Here is a 16,588-nt window from a genome sequence, read left to right on the forward strand (position 1 = left end):
CACACTTGAATGTCGTTGGTTTATATAAGTGACTCATCTAAAAGATTCCCTATAATAAGATACAGTACTATGAGCTTACTGTTAGTAGTTTGCATTACTGAGTTTGAAAGGAAAGACTCCAGTGCATCACATTAGGACCTGTGTCTTTGCATGGGCACGATTAACCACGTAATCTCATTGTAGTTACAGAAACATTCGATTCCAGGGCAATAATTCTGGCTTTCCTGCAGGGTTCAAAAGCCAAACTAAACCCCAGTGCTTAATTGTGCTTCTCGTTAGTTAATCTGTTACGAAATCACACTGCTGAGCCAAGGAGGTAGGAAGATCTGAAGTTAATTACATCTTCTGGCATAGCACATGGTCCCACACAGGAGCATTTCAGATGGAAGAGCAGCCAGTAAAGTGGTGTAGGTGCTGCTTTCAAGCCAGTGGGACTCCCAGCAATGCTTGTGCTGCCCCAGGAATGGAATGGACTTCAAAGAAGTAGCTGAAGTTATCCTTTTCCTCGTCTGCACCAGTGCAAGGCAAGGCTCTGCTGCAGGCAAAGACTGGCCCTTTTGACATTAACAGGTTTAGTTAATAATTTATAACACATAATTTGAGGATCAGATTGGGGAGTGCCAACTTGGCCTGCAGAAAGAAGCTGAGCCACTTGACAGCATATTTCTTAATGAAACTCTGGCCCGTACAAGCAGTCCTTTACCAACTTTGTTACGAAGGCCAAGACTGAGGTTTTGACTCATAAAGATTTATGGGGAAAAAGCTTCTTAAAGCTGGTCAGATTTAAATGTGACTTCTGTAACAGACCCAGGTGCCTCAGTCATAACTATGTAGATCCAAAGGAAAGCATCTTACCTTCAGTATTAGTCAGGGCTCATTAACGACCACACCAGGAACTTACCTCACTTTGACTTGAAATGTCACCCTCCTAGGGATAAATAGATGTGCCCAGCATACTGTGCAATCCATATGTATCACAGTATGTTAGAGATTGGAAGGGACCTCAAAAGATCATCTAGTCCAATCCCCCTGCCGGAGCAGGAACACCTAGATAAGGTTACACAGGAACGTGTCCAGGCAGGTTTTGAATGTCTCCAGAGAAGGAGACTCCACAACCTCCCTGGGCAGCCTGTTCCAGTGTTCTGTCACCCTCACTGAGAAGAAGTTTCTTCTCAAGTTTAAGTGGAACCTCTTGTGTTCCAGTTTGTACCCATTGCCCCTTGTCCTATCATTGTTTGCCACTGAGAAGAGCCTGGCTCCATCCTCGTGACACTCCCCCTTTATATATTTATATACACTAATAAGGTCACCCCTCAGTCTCCTCCAAACTATAGAGACCCAGCTCCCTCAGTCTTTCCTCATAAGGGAGACGCTCCACTCCCTTAATCATCTTAGTTGCCCTAGCAAACAAAAGAATTCTGCATGACAATAATCTGTTTCTGGGGAACAGGCTGTTTGTTTGCTTTATCTTTTCATTTTTAACTTCTGCAGATTGTTACAGCAGATGGGCTGTTGAGCCAACAATAGATCATCATGTCTCACCACCATGGGAGCTCTTTCTGGCTAGCTTCAGTCGAAGCAGTTAGATACCAGTCTTCACCAAGCACATTCCTAACAGCTTCACCTTAATTATTTCTTTCCATCTGCTCTGTGGTGGTATAAACAGTTTCCTGCCTCCTTGCATCGCATCACAAGTGCACGTAAATAAGCACTCTAGTGCTGAAACAATTCTTTTGAACACATTAAATTCTATCTATGTGTGCCAGCAGATGCCCCCGTCCACGCGTAACTGAATACTCAGTTCTGCTAAAGAGTTTGATAAGTTATTATTTGTCTCTTTACATTATGCTTTTTGACTTTTATCCCCACAGAGGTCTCAGTCTGCATTCTCCCTGGCTAGTGAAGATATGCCCAGTAAAGGACTCGACCCTGCATCATCTGTGACTGAGGCTCTTTGGAGGCAGCAAAAAGGCCACTCGAGGAAGCAGAAGGAACGCAAGCTCTCTGCGTTACCCAGCTGGAAGAGTGTGGACAGGCTAAATGAAACAAGTAAATATTTCTAGTACGAATAAGATTCTTTTCTTTGGTTCTTGCTCACATATGGAATAAATATGACTTAAACTAAGGACCTTCTCCAGGGGATTCTTGCTGATCTCTGTGCTCACAGGGGTTACGCATAGAGATGTCTATACGTGATGCTGAATGTCCTGGTTTCGTTTGGCTGTGTCACTGCTTGTCTTTACCTTTTTCTTCTTTTCCTCCAAGAACAGATTCAGAAGTTGGGCCTTTGGGGGGTTTATTTTGGACTGTTAGGAAACATCAGGCATCTCATTTGGGTGAATTTCAGAGCTTCTAAGACACAAGAGCCCAGCAGCCCTTCTTTGTCACTTGGTCATCTGTGTTTGCAGCTGCCTATGGTATCCCTTCTGTTGCACAAGTGAACTGTTCATGAGGTTACATGGTGAACCAAACGGTGAAATAACTCACATTTAGGATTCCCCCTTTCAGCTTTATTTTCAGTCCCAGTGAATTCACCAGCGCAGTGTTCTGTGCAGCACTGCTGACTGCTGCTTCCACACAGGTTTGAGGAAGCTGTATGAGTAGAACTTCACAGACCAGCAGCTTCCCTGGATCTGCCCTCTCTGCATTAGTTATGGATGTGAATATGGATAATGGCTGGTAAGCAGCTTCCTAAATCAGCCCCATTCCTGAATCAGAACCCTGGGATAGAATGCAGTTCCCTGCTTGCTTCAAAATGACATAAGTACAGTCTGTCAGTGAAGAAGGTGGTTCCTGCTCTTGTGGGGGGGTCCCATTGCCACCACCTCTTATGTTCTGGTTGTAGTGTTCATGAGGCCACAAGAGTGTAGAACCAGGCAGGGACTGCACAGAAGAGTTGTTTAGTTTTCACCTACACAGCAACACAAGGGGAAGGCTGCTCACTGCAGCAGCCCCTGCCCCCAGGTGATGGGGACCAGCAGAGCTATCCTATCTGCTGCTGTTGTCCTCCTGTGATGGAGTCTGCTTGTTCCTGCTGTTCCAGCTTGCACCAGCCTTAGAGCCCATCTGATCCTTGTAGTAAATTGCTTCATAAAGCCAAAGAAGCAGAAAACTTCTCTTTTGTAGGATGAGTTTACTACTGCTGTTGCTGCTGCAGCTGGCGCACTAAGCACTGGCAAGCAGAAGCAGCCACAATATGTGTATAGGTATAGTGGGGAGCAGGGATGAGGGCTGCCCATCATTTCAGTTCGTTTATCTGTAATGCCAGTTGATAACCTGGGAGACTGCAAATTAAAGTGTCAATACCCTTCCTCTCTCAACAAAAGAAAGTAGTTGTAATTCTAAAGCAGTTGTAAAGTAGTACTAAAACCTGACTTAAGTAAGTATGCATTACTTTGTGAACTGCTCATTCAGAAGTGTTTCCCTGGGTGTTTTAGTGGAAGGCCTATTTTCAGTAAAGCAGTTTAATTGGGTGCTTAAATCTAAGGACCCACTTCAAGCCCATTGAATTGAACCGTTGAGCAATTTAGCACTTAACAATTGCTTAACCACAACAGAGTGACAAATTGACCCAGTTTCCTTTCAGGACCTCTATTCAGAGGATTTGTTCTGCTGCTTTCATCTAAGAACCACATTTGTGATGAAACTGTGGTGCCTATTGAGCTTATAGTAAATAGCTGATTGTGCCAGTATGTGTAAAAATGATCTCACCTATGCAGAAGTAAGCAGCTCTATGTTAGGATACAGGAAATGAAAGTAATCACAACCAAGAGTTTGGAGTGGTAACATCAGTGGGATTTTTAGTCACGTAGCCAAAAAGCAGCTCACAGTTTATTTTGGTTACCATTTGCACTGGTTTAAATGATGGCTCAAGAGCCAAGTCATGAATTTGGGGGGTTTCCCCTTTACCAGTCATTTCACAATGATAATTCTGATTAATTTTCATTTTCACATGAATAAATTATAGTGTAAGCCCAAAGAATTGTGTGCAAAAGCCATTCCTTCAAGTAGTTGACTTTGTTTTGGATAATCAGGAGGAACATGTGGCATTACTTGAAGCTGGGATAAAACTGAGTCAGCTTTCTGACTATAATGTACTCAGTGGCTTTCCTTTCCACTCTGCTGAGTAACGCCTCTCAGTAACTGTTGATGTGATCAGCTACACTCCTGTCCCTGCTTCAGTTAACTGAGGATGTTTGGGCAATTCTCATATGGTGTTGCTGCACAAAACAGGGGGATATGGTTTGGGAAAGAGAGAGACTGTGGCATTCGTGGCACTCCACTGCATTCCGTTAGTGCAATGTGGTGCAGCTGACTTCAGTTCCTGTTGGAGATTTAGATCTTGCAGGAGTGTTTGCTTTGATTGAAGGAACAGTGCTTTAAAGAAAGATCTTCTTTCTCCCAAGAGAAACCTATGCTTAGCTTGGTGGCATAGTTGTAAAAAGCAGACAAGCAGAAGCTCCTTATGCTTGATCGCTTGTGCTCTTTTCTTGTCCAAAATCAGCTGTTACAACGAAGGGCTTTTAGTTCTCCCTAGAAACCAGACTTCAGCTGTATCCTCGGCTGGTCACTGCTGCAAGGAAACTATTCCTGTTTTGCTTTCTTTTGAAGCAGGAGTAGCAATTTTAGTGATGGCTTTTCTCAAGGTCTCTTAATCGGCGTGAAATTTAGGAGTGAAAACAGGCCAAAACGACTCAAAACGAGTAACAAATACAAAACCTGTTGTAAAGTCTTTCATAGATGGTGTTTAATTACCTTTGATTTATTGCTTCTCTTTTGTGGGGGTGTTTTGGTGGTGCTGCTGCACCACGGACCTTTCTTCTTGTTATCTTTTCAACTAAGCCCACCTTCTTACTGCAGATTGTTCCTTATGAATGATTCCAGGGGAAAAGTCATCTTCATGAGCTCCAAGTATTTGCCACCATGTGATGCAAGATGCTTGTGTGGCATCTGCAACACAATCCCGATTTTACTTTGTCCATTTTTTAAACAGTGATGTTCTCTTTATAGGTTTGGCAAACTGATAGTTCGGGGGTTGGAGTAGAAGAGCTTCCCTTCCAACCCAAACCCTATTCTATGACTCTATAGTAAGTTTGTTTTCACAGTTTTCTGGAAGTGGCAGATTTGAACCCATGGAAGGAACCTGCAAGGCTGAAAAGCCATTCAGGAGGTTGAGATTACTGTGTAAAGCCATAGCATTACATATTCTTTCTGCTGCTGTGGGAGTCATCACACATCCACATTTGCCCTGAAGGGACATTTCAAGTTTGAGTGGAAATGGACTAAATTTGAAGCAATGCAGTTCTCTGAGCTAAACAGCACTTTTTGACCATATTTATGCCATTTTAATATTATTTTTTTCCTGTCAGAGTTGTAAAACATACTCTGAACAAGTGTAAGAATACGAGAGCAGCAGTGCTTGGGTCAGACTAAAAGCTCATTTAGTCTAGGGTACAACAGCAGCAGCAACAGTAACTGTAAGCATGAGCCTAGGAAAGGTTAGAATAGAATCCCAGACTGGTTTGGGTTGGAAAGGACCTTAACATCATCCAGTTCCAACCCCCTGCCATGGGCAGGGACACCTCACACTAAACCATGTCACCGAAGGCTTTGTCCATCCTGCCCTTGAACACCGCCAGGGATGATGGAGCATTTACCACTTATTTGGGCACCCTGTGCCAGCGCCTCAGCACCCTCACAGGGAAGAGCTTCTGCCTTAGATCTAACCTGAACTTCCCCTGTTTCAGTTTGAACCCATCACCCCTTGTCCTATCACTACAGTCCCTGATGAAGAGCCCCTCTCCAGCATCCTTGTAGCCCCCTTCAGACACTGGAAGCTGCTCCAAGGTCTCCACGCAGCTTCTCTTCTCCAGGCTGAACAGCCCCAATGTTCTCAGCCTGTCTCCACACAGGAGATGCTGCAGCCCCTGATCATCCTCATGGCCTCCTCTGGACTTGCTCCAACAGCTCCATGTCCTTCTTATGTTGAGGACAGCAGAGCTGCACACAGTGCTGCAAGTGGAGAAGAAAGCAAGTATTTCTCAGTCCTTCTGTGTGTAGGCTCTGAACCTCCAGGTCTTTCAGCTTAATGACCATCTCAGCTACAAGTGGTTTTCTGTATTTAGTTAACCTCAGTGGATTTCTCTTCCAGGTCTATAGCCATCTCTGCTTTATCCCAGATTAATTTCTAGCATCCATTAACACCCTTAGGCAAGAGGTTCCATAGGTGTGGTACCCACTGCATCCCACTTCTTTCTTTTGTTTTGAACTTTGATTTCTCTAGTTTCATGTGATATCCTCTAGTAGTTAGGTTGGAAGATACTCCCTCATCTCTTTCATCATGCATCATCCCAGTCTCCTTCAGATGGCAGAGCTCTGGCTTATTTAGTCATTCCTTGAAAGGAAGATGCTTCAGAGCTTGGTGAAACCTTTGTTGCTCTTCTCTGATCCTTTTTCCATCTTTCCTTGTCAAGATGGGAGACAAGAACTGCACACACAATGGAAGACATTTGCAAAACACAGGATTTGTACATGTCTGTGTACTGATGTTTCCTCAGCCTTTCCAAATAACTCTTTTAGGAAGAACTTTGGTCCAAGTAATGTCTATTTTAAAGAGTCATTGCCATGACTTTACGGTGGCTTTAGGGTAGTACAGCAGCATCGCTCACAATATGAGTTCATGTAGCAGCAGCACTTGTATTTGTTAGTTGTGTTGAACCCTCCTATTTGTCATCAGTTGATCACAAACTGGGGAGTAAAATGAGCTTTTCACTCTGTGATCACAATTGTTGTTTTGTTTTCATAGATCTGCCTTCTGTGTTTCAAAGCACTGATGGGAACTGGGTGGCTCTGCAGAACGTCTCTTTGCCTCGTCCTCGGATGCTCGCCAAACCAAAAAGTCAAGTATTTGAAGCTCTGGAGAATGAATCCAGCATTGTGTCTGCCTACGATGAGATGGGCTCAGACAGTGAGGATGACTACGACTGGAATGTGGCCTTGAACAAGCTGCGTCGGAGACCTCGGCAGTTACCAGGCGATTTCTGTTATGCCAGTTCCCAGTACGGCACTGGCTGGGTTTATGGCAGTGATCAGTACCAGGCAGTGACCTCCCCTTCCTCTGGGTTATACACCAATACCGAGACACTGTTCTCCGATTCGGAAACATCTTCACTCAACTCTTCCCAGGAAGCCAAAGGAACTGGCAAACTTCTCTGGTTACAAAGCAGACCTCAAAGTGATGTGCCCAGAATGGAAAGAAAGCATTTCCACGGGGAACTGGATGTGAATTTCAACCCGCAGGCCACAAACCTAGAGTACTCGGACAGCAGCGAGACTGAAGAGGTCCATTATGATTTAGAAAAGAGATCGAGAAGGTGGAGGAAGAACAAAGCAGTCTCTGAAGAGTTCTGTGAAGAAAAAGACTGCACAAAAGGCGACAAGATGAATTCAAGTCAGGTAATTGTGTCTGAGCTTAGCAAATGCACGCTCCTCAGAAAGAGCTGGGCACAACTAATGAAGTGATGCTGGCAGTAACGTGTGAATTGGGAGTGGGAGGTAGTGTTCTTCCAAGCTTTATTTTCCTCATGCCTCCTAACGGAGAAGAAGCCAAGGTAAAATGTTCCACATACCGTGGGCAGGCTTTGCCTCTGTCTCAAATCTGCCACTTCCATCTGATCAGTGACATTGTTAATACTGTGAAATACAGTGTTCTAGGACTTGCCAACAGCCACCGCTGTTGATTAATCACTGTTTGGTTGCATTGGGGTTATTTTTAACTCCTTTGCTCTTAGACTAAGAAATCACTGCTATGCCTGGGAATCTGCTGTTTGCAAATGCCCAGGTAAGGCATAAAGTGAATGAGCAGCAAAAACACAGAAGGTTTGTGAAGGGACCTAATAAATATATGGAGGTAACTCAAGAAGAGTTACTGCAGTAAAGAGAGATCCCAGTAATTAGCTTAGGCCAGATACCTAGCTGTAAATAGCCCCAGTTTAATGAGGTGCATCTCCACTAACCTGTATGCTCCTAAAGTACAAGTGTCCAGTTTAGCGGTGCTTTCTAGCCTGTAAATCCCATCCGTTCGGGTTGGTTCTCTCTGGGGTACAAAGCGATGAACTGATTCAGCAGCAATGTGCAGATTTGTTTGCAGTAGTTTAGCAATATGTGAGTATCTCTCGTCAGGTGATTGTTGGGCAGGGCTTGGGATGAGCTCCTGAATGACATGCAAGGTATGTTGGAAAATAAAGCTCTTCTTGATTGAAGGATGCTGGAGAGGGACTCTTCATCAGGGACTGTAGCGCTAGGACAAGGGGTGATGGGTTCAAACTGAAACAGTTCCCAAGAGTAAGTAAAGGAAGTGCTCTAAAAGACAGAACTTGTTCCAAGGAGGTTGGTGTTTGGATAACAGTTGTTGCTGTAGAGATGCACCTATGCTTATAATCACTGGGGAAGCTGAAAATCTTAAGCATCATTTACTGTAGTGATAGGACAAGGGGTAATGGGTTAAAACTTAAACAGGGGAAGTTTAGATTGGGTATAAGGAAGAAATTCTTTCCTGTTAGGGTGCTGAGGCACTGGGATGGGTTGCCCAAGGAAGTTGTGAGTGCTCCATCCCTGGCAGTGTTCAAGGCCAGGTTGGACGAGGCCTTGGGTAATACGGTTTAGTGTGAGGTGTCCCTGCCCATGGCAGGGGGTTGGAACTGGATGATCTTAAGGTCCTTTCCAACCCTAACTATTCTATGATTCTATGATTATATATAATAAGAGAGACTTTTCAAAACATGTTTCCAGTAGCCTTTAAGCCAAACACAGACAATGCTCAAGCCAAGCAGCCAGGGAACTCGAGCAGAGCTTTCAGCTGAGAGCTGGACACAACCGCCAGGTCACAAGTTACTTCATTCCCAAACTACGCTTCCTTTATCTGCGCCATGCAGTGCTGGGAATGGGATAGTGCCATTTAGACATATTTGGTTGGTTGCACATAGATGTGTAATGATTCTGATGGTTCCTTTTTACATAATATAGAAGTAAGCAGGAATGAGAAATATACTCCAAGAAGCGTGGGTTTGCTGGCATCCCTCTGTAAAGACATGGTATTTTTTTATCAGCAGACACCTAGTGTACTTCATTCTGGCTTCCCTGCAGAGTGATCATACCTATACTTTCCTAGGAAGCTGTTTTCCTTTCTGTGCACACACAGTAATTACACTGTTCTTCTAATTGCTTTGCAGGATTTTGATGATTTATCTGAAGCAGATAGAAGCAGTGAAGGTCAGTGTCATCATAGCAAGCCTGACCTTACGGAGGAGGAACTTAAATCCAGGTTATTTCAGCTTGCTGCTAAAATGAGTGACAAGGAAACATCTTCTGGTGAAGAGCAGGAGTCAGAACCTAGAACAGACCCTGAAAACCAGAAGGAGAGTTCATCCTCGGAGGAAAACGGTGGCAGAAGCATTCAGGAAGAGCTCCAGAAGGTAAGTGGTCACTGGAGGGAAGTGGGGACAGTATTGTGAAAGCTGGAATCCAGAATGGGAAACCTGTGGTCAGAAAATCAAGCTTAAAAGTAACCCAAGGTTCTTTAGACTGGATGTGAGCCTGCAACTCTTGTGCATGTGAACCTTCAGTTAAGGTGTGTTTTTCTCCCTGTCAGCCTACAGCATCGATTCAAAGCACTGAACTTAGTTTGTGTAATAAACCTGTTAAGTGACTGATATTAACAGAACTATGTCAGTTTATACCGACTGAGAATCAGTTTATATGGTTTTGTTTAAAACCACATCCAGTTCTTCTTTTATCTTCCTTGCTAACTAGCTGGTTTAAGTGGTTTTTACAGTCCTTTTATTTGCTTCTCTCTTTAGAGTATCATGTAGTTCATTCTGATGTCATAGACTCTTTGCCTCTCCATTTGAATAGTTCATGCTTCTTTAATGCTTTCCAACCCTATTACTCTGTCAGCTAATAGACCTCTGTGAGTAGTAGCATACTCTAATGAAACTCAGTATCAGTTCTGACAATGTACAAGATCCTCTGACTGTGCTATTTCATCCTTACAATGAGATACTTGATTTCAGTGTGACTCCACAGGACTTACCACTTGCTCTCTTCCCTTCCTACTTCTGAATTTAAATTCAGATGATGTGTGCTTGAATCTGGTTGCTGTAGAAGCCCAGCACTGCCCCTTGCACTCAAGTGATCTTATTCCTTAGACCCACTTAGGCTCATTATTATCTGCTGTGTGTCTTGATTCAGCTCCTGGGGTCTTGTCTGCATAGCAGCTCAGCTTCGGCAGCGAGTGTAGGCAGCTCTCTAAAGGAAATCTGCTCTTCATCATCTGGAAGGTGTTTTGTTCAAACTGAATTAAAGGCTAATACACCAGGAGGTGGAAGCAGGATCAAGTGACCCAGGTGGACAGTAGAGGTGCTGTCCAAGTGTCAGGAAAGCCAGTGCCCACCTGGAGTTGAATCTGGGGAGGAACATAAAGGGAAATAAGAAAGGCTTCTACAGGTGTATCAGCAGCAAAAGGCAGATAAGGGAAAGAGGGGCTCACCACTGCAATGACCTGATGACACTGAACATGGAAAAGGCTGTTAAACGACATTGTTTTCACCTCAGCTTACAGGCAGGATTTGCCCTCAAGCCCCTGAGACCTATAGGGAAGTTTGGAGCAGTGAAGAAGCCCTCCCTCTTTTCTGTATGTGCTATGGTGGATGCTTGTGGCCCCTGCACATGTTGGGCCTGGAGCAAGCAGTTCAGCTCCCTCTCAGCTCCATACTGAAGTGAGTCCAGTTAAGGCCACAGAGATGATTAAAAGATTAGGGTATCTGAGGAGAGGCTCTGAGAACTGGAATTGTCTAGCCTAGAGAAGAGAAGGCTCAGGGAGAACGTCTTCAATGTGTATAAATACCTGATGGGGGGATGAGGGAGGGGGTTTGAGGTTGGAGATAAGGAAGTGAGAATCAGACTCTTCTCACCCTTGGCCAGTGACAAGAAACAGTGGTCAAAAACTGAAATACATGAAATCCCATCTAAACATCAAAAGCTTTTTTGCTGTGAAGGTGGACAAATGCTGGAATAGGTTTCCCAGAGAGATTGGAGAGTCTGTATCCTTGGAGGTAAGCAGAATTTCACTGAACACAGCCCTGGGCAACCTGTTTTTGTTGACCCTGCTTTGAACAGAAGGGTTGGATTAGGCAATTTCCAGAGGTTTCTTTCCAAACTTAGGTATTCTGTGACTTTCTGATGCTGAGTTATTTAGCCATGGACTACACAGCAGTGTAAGCACATTTGTCATCCTGTATGCAGATACCTCCAGGACGTACACAGGAAAGGAAAGAAAAGCTTTATTGCCAATGCTTGTTAGCAGCATTCAGTTCAGCTTGTCTTTGGTTTACAAACCAGCAATATCAAATTAATAAACAGGATATATAAGCTAGGTAGGGTGTAACATGATGCCATTAATGTCCAGAATTAAAGGCCGTAAATAGGATATTTACCTGTATGGTGAACTGAGCACAGAAAATGGAAAATGTATGGTATGGGGTGTACTTATTCATCTGCATGCACCTACAAAGTAAAATCAGTTGGTTTTCCTCCTCTTGTTTTATTATTTCTTTTAGATTTGTATGTCAGTTATTTAAAATAAAGCAAAGACTAATATTTTCTTTCCCTCAGTAAAATTTCCTTAAGTTTAAAAGGAATAAGAGACATATCGTGTTCAGCATGTTTGGAGCTCTTAATCCTTGATTGGTTTGGGCTAGAAAAAAAGTCTTAGTCATTCCTGGTTGCAGTATATATTCCTTCTGTCTATAATAAAGAAACCAAACTATCCCAATTCTATTCATGGTCATGACTTCAATGGAATTGATAGCAGAACTTGCTCCAGCTCTAGAGAAATAAGGAGGCTGCTTTCATGCTTCTTCTGGACAGCTGTCCTTAAAAGTGATATAAAATCTTTTGCTACGTGCCTTCTCTTTGGAAAGGTGGCTGACCAGCATCTTACAATGAAATACTGAAGATGGCAGTGCGTAATACCAGTTGTGGCTATGGTAACCTAGAACATGAAGACATAGCTGAACTCATAAAACATGCAGTAACTTAAGATGAGTCAATGGCAGGTCTCAATGGAGACAAGCATAGATAACATGTTTTCAGGGAACCAGTAATATTAGATGCCTTAAAAGCCACATGTCCCAATATGCTCTCTCCTTAAGAAGTGTGATTATAGAGATCTTTCAGACTGGCATTTAACATTCTTGGCCAGAGACGCAGGCTTCTGACCTGGCTTTCAAAGTAGGTATACAGAAGCACTAATTCTGGGGCATTAAAGCAAGAACTTGAATGCCTCCCATCTGCTTTGAGCTCCTAAACACAAACTAAATACTGTATTTTAACCATCTTGCTTAGACTTTAGCCTTGCTGCTTGTCTTTGTTAGCCTTCAGACTTCTGTTCTCACTAGGTTATTCTGGAACAGATTAGGAACCTTAAGGAATTTCTAGCTATAGTGTACCTGACCATAGAATAAGATTTCAAAGTCCATGGATTGTTTATTGAATCACTGGAAATGAAATACCTGGTGTTCCTGAAAATCTGTCTGCACCTTCACAAATCTGGACTTCTGTTTTTAATGGAAGCTGGGAATCTCACATGCTGAACTGATCCTTTGAAACAGGTATTTAGTGTATTAAGATCTGAAGCAATGGCAAGGATTGGCATGTCTTGAGTGGGGAGTTGGCTGAAGTTGGGCATTTGCAGGCTCTCAGTTCTCACTTCAAACTGAGCTTTTGAGTTGTATGTCTGCCTTTAAGATACAAGCTTGGAAATGCTCACCTGTGAATTCATTGTTTAACTCATGTGGGATCCTCAAGGACTGAGGTGGGTGTTCATTAACATCAGTTAATGTAATTCCTTAGACTTAAATCCACTTAGACCTTCAGCACAACATTTCATTTCAACAGCTCTAACTTTGTGATTGCCTAAAATGCCCTTGTGGAGAGTCACAGCTATAAAGCAAGCATAACCTAGAGCAGATGTGGTTTTATAGGTGACATGTTGGGCTTACTAAGCTACAGATATGCAGCCCTGTGAAAAGCCTGCTTGTCTCTTGTTCAGGGAAAGGCCATGGAGTCCTCTATGCCCTACGCTCAGCCTTCAGCCCCTCTAGACTTCAGGTGTGAACTGACCAAAAATCACATTGTCTGCCTGTTGTGTTAGTGAAACAGCTTGTGTTGTGGGTTGTTTTTTGCTTCACCCCTCCAAATCCTAACCAGATACCTAAAGAAAAAAGCAAAATGTACATTCCCTTGGAAGTATCTTAATGATGCTGATCCTGAGAGTGGCAAGCATGATAAATGGGATAAATGTATTTCGTTTTCCCTCTCCTCTGTTCTCTTTCTCCTTTAATGCTTTCATGAAGACAGGCTGGGTCTATATCTGATGGTATATCCCAGGATTGCATTCTAGAAGGCAGTTTCAGCAGTACCTAATGCAGACTGCTTTTTGAATGTGACCACTAAAACCAGCATATCCCTTGCTATTTTTCACATTGTCTGACACATCGTAGAACCTAAAAATAGTTGTTAAAACCTTGCTTGTGTTTCTCTTTTTGTCTCCTTCTACTCTGTGCTCCTCCTTGCTTAAGGTATGCAAAAGTTAATCTTCAAGTAATAACGCTGAGTTTCTCTCCTCTTTGTATTAACTTGATGCAGTGTGCTTCATTTACTTCTATTCAGACACTCTTACAACCAAGGCTTAGTAACTTTGGTTAAACCCTGCTGGTTTCTGTTGATGTTATTACATGACTAGGCACACAATAGCTCTTTTCTGACTGACAACCTCTAAGTAAGTATGCTAAGTAGCACAGTTGGATCCTGTTCCCTAAGTGAAACCTCCAAGTTCCTTGGCATATGAGTAACAGCAAAACTATTCTTTCCATTCAATATTTATGCCTTCATTCTCTGGAAACATTCATCTAAGGTGATTCAAAGTTCCTAAAGGAGTCAGAACCCCGTGGCTCACTCAATCAAGAAACAGTATAGTAGCTTTACTGCATTGCAACTGCTATGTTAAGAAAGCTGAACAGCGTAATACAAAGACATCTTCCTGGCTTAATAACTCAGAAGGTATTTGTGTGGCTTTGCCTCACAGTTTTGTATGCAAGATGCTCAGAATAATTCTTGTCTTTTGGTGGGCCATGACTTTTATTGTGCTGTTAATTATCTGGACACTATTCCAAAGCCCAAGATGGCAAACTGAATGTGGGCAGCATGGTAAAAAGGGATCTTTAAAATGTATGAAGTGCACATAATCTGTGCACAGGATTGGGATGATATCAGAAAAAAAAGAAGATTTGGGTTAAGGAAGTTGAAACAGTGGCTTTATCGTCTAAAAAGAGGTGTGAGGCTTTAATCTCCACATTGGTCTAATGGACCCAAAGTTTTAAGTTCTCAACTCAACAAAGCAGTCAAGTATATATTCCGTTTCAAACAGGATTAAGTCGTTTGCTGGACAGAAATCCCATTCAAGGGATTTCTCCCCTGTATTGCCTATTATTTATCAGTCTTTAGTATATAGAAAATTAAGCTGATCTGAAGTTCATCTTGACAAAATATGAGTCTTCGGTGCTTCAAGACCATAAACATCCAAGTTTCCAAAAATGGGCAGCAATGTTTGTGTTCCTCCCATCCTAACACTTTCTGCCTCAAAACAGTTGTGTTAGTATGGATATGAGCAGTCAGTTTATCTGAGATGCCCTGAGGGATTCCATAGGGCCATAAGTTGCTATTCCAGAGGAAAAGTGCATCTGCCAGGTCCATGCCATATCTGACAGTGCTGTTTGAGAACCCTCAGATTTCAAGATGTTTCAAACTGCACCTTCTCTGCCTGTGTTTAAGCAACTGATTCAAGGCCTGGAACCCTCATTCAGTTGTCTGATCACCAAAGATTTACTCACTTAGGAAGAGAATGTAAATGCCATTTTACATATACAGGACATCAATGAAGATCAGTGTAAGCTGCTGTAACAAGGTGGGGGAAATAGACTGTAACGAAAAAGCTACTGTTTTCTTGCCTTCTTTTATAATCAGGCCAGCTGGAAGAGTTTCAAGTAAATGCTGCTCCTCAGCTGGATAATTCTTCTGTCACAGCACAGCCAACATTTGTGTCATTACTTCAAAGCAAAGCCAGGCAGTTTAGTTTAAATAGTCAAGGTAAATCAGGGAGTTTAAGGTAAAATCTCATGACTTGACACTGGAGAGTGGTAGTATGAACTTGGAGAAGAGAAGGCTCTGGGGAGACCTTACTGCAGCCTTTTGGTTCTTAAAAGGGGCCTATCAGAAAGATGGGGAGAGACTTTTTAGCAGGGTCTGTTGTGACAGGATGAGGGGTGATGGTTTTAAGATAAAAAAGGGGGGATTCAGGCTGCATGTGAGGATGAAATTCTGTACAGGCTGCCCAGAGAGGTGGCGGATGCCCCATCCCTGGAGACATTCAAGGTCAGGCTGGATGTGGTTCTGGGCAACCTGATCGGGTTGAAGATGTCCCTGCTCATTGCAGGGGGTTGGACTGAATGAGCTTTGAAGGTCCCTTCCAACCCAAACTATTCTGTGGTTCTATGAGGGGGTGTACTGGTTTGTTTTGGAATGGTGAAGTCCAAGAGAGGGAAAGCAGCGAACAGTAGGACGTAATTCAACACAAGACATCTTACTGGGAGCATCCGTCTGTGGCATCAGTGAAGTACAAACCCTTTTGTAAGTAGAAACACATAGAGTGTCCAAACTCCAATCAAAACCTGAAGATAGCTGGCTTTTCTTCTTCTTAACGCTGCTGCACAAGTCTTTTTCTATTGCTAGTGCCACTTTTGTGATGGTGGGTATCAGTATTTCCCATCTGCTTCCTGTTACTAAAGATGGTGTTCAAGGCCAGGTTGGACAGAGCCTTGGGTGATATGGTTTAGTGGGAGTTGTCCCTGCCCATAGCAGGGGGTTGGAACTGGATCTTAAGGTCCTCTCCAACCCAAATCATTCTATGATTCTATGGTGTGTCATTTGCAATATCTGTCTTAATGAGATATGTTATTCGCAAATCCCACAGGCAAAAATAAATTAGGCATTGCTTTGTTTTAAATATTTTAGGAGTAAATGTAAAACCTAAGGTTGATGGTATATTGTATTTGCTAGTTTCTTTATCCTTGTTTTTCATCCCAAAGTTCTCTGTAAGTCTGAAGCTATGTAAATGTTAACCTCTGTAGCTGTTAATGTAACTTTTCTGCCTTTTTATTTAACTGCTTTCCCACTATCTAGGAAATACAAAAGGCTTTTGATCTACATTTAAAGCTGCAGTTTTTATCCACTGTATTGCAGCAGGTGAGAATGCTTTGTTTTGTCTGTGTCTTCTTGCATCTCTTACTAAGTAAGAGATGCTATAAAGTGATATTGAGGGTTTCCACATTTCCCAAGCAAAAGTTTCAAACTCAAAATGTTTTCCTGGAAATACCAGGCCTGAAAATTCATACATTTTGGCCACAATCAATAGTCATTTCAGAAAATCATTTTATAATCACACTTAGCCTTGTGTTACAGTGGGAGGGATGAG

The 16,588-nt window shown here is 42.8% G+C and overlaps 1 protein-coding gene across 1 annotated transcript in view; it reads left to right on the forward strand.

Annotated features, from left to right (window-relative positions):
• The window catches only part of MYRIP (myosin VIIA and Rab interacting protein), a 156,417-nt gene extending 146,905 nt beyond the window's left edge, over positions 1–9,512 (forward strand). The window contains exons 9-11 of the mRNA XM_061374858.1: positions 1,872–2,049; positions 6,806–7,455; positions 9,231–9,512. Coding sequence (XP_061230842.1) covers positions 1,872–2,049; positions 6,806–7,455; positions 9,231–9,512 — 1,110 coding nt within the window. The remainder of the gene's footprint in view (positions 1–1,871; positions 2,050–6,805; positions 7,456–9,230) is intronic.
• Positions 9,513–16,588: the final 7,076 nt, after the last annotated feature.

The sequence above is a fragment of the Neopsephotus bourkii genome, unplaced genomic scaffold (genome assembly GCF_033783945.1).
Source record: "Neopsephotus bourkii isolate Nb327-2 ecotype Australia unplaced genomic scaffold, CSIRO-AGI_Nbou_v1 NB_1655, whole genome shotgun sequence".
Classification (NCBI taxonomy): domain Eukaryota; kingdom Metazoa; phylum Chordata; class Aves; order Psittaciformes; family Psittacidae; genus Neopsephotus; species Neopsephotus bourkii.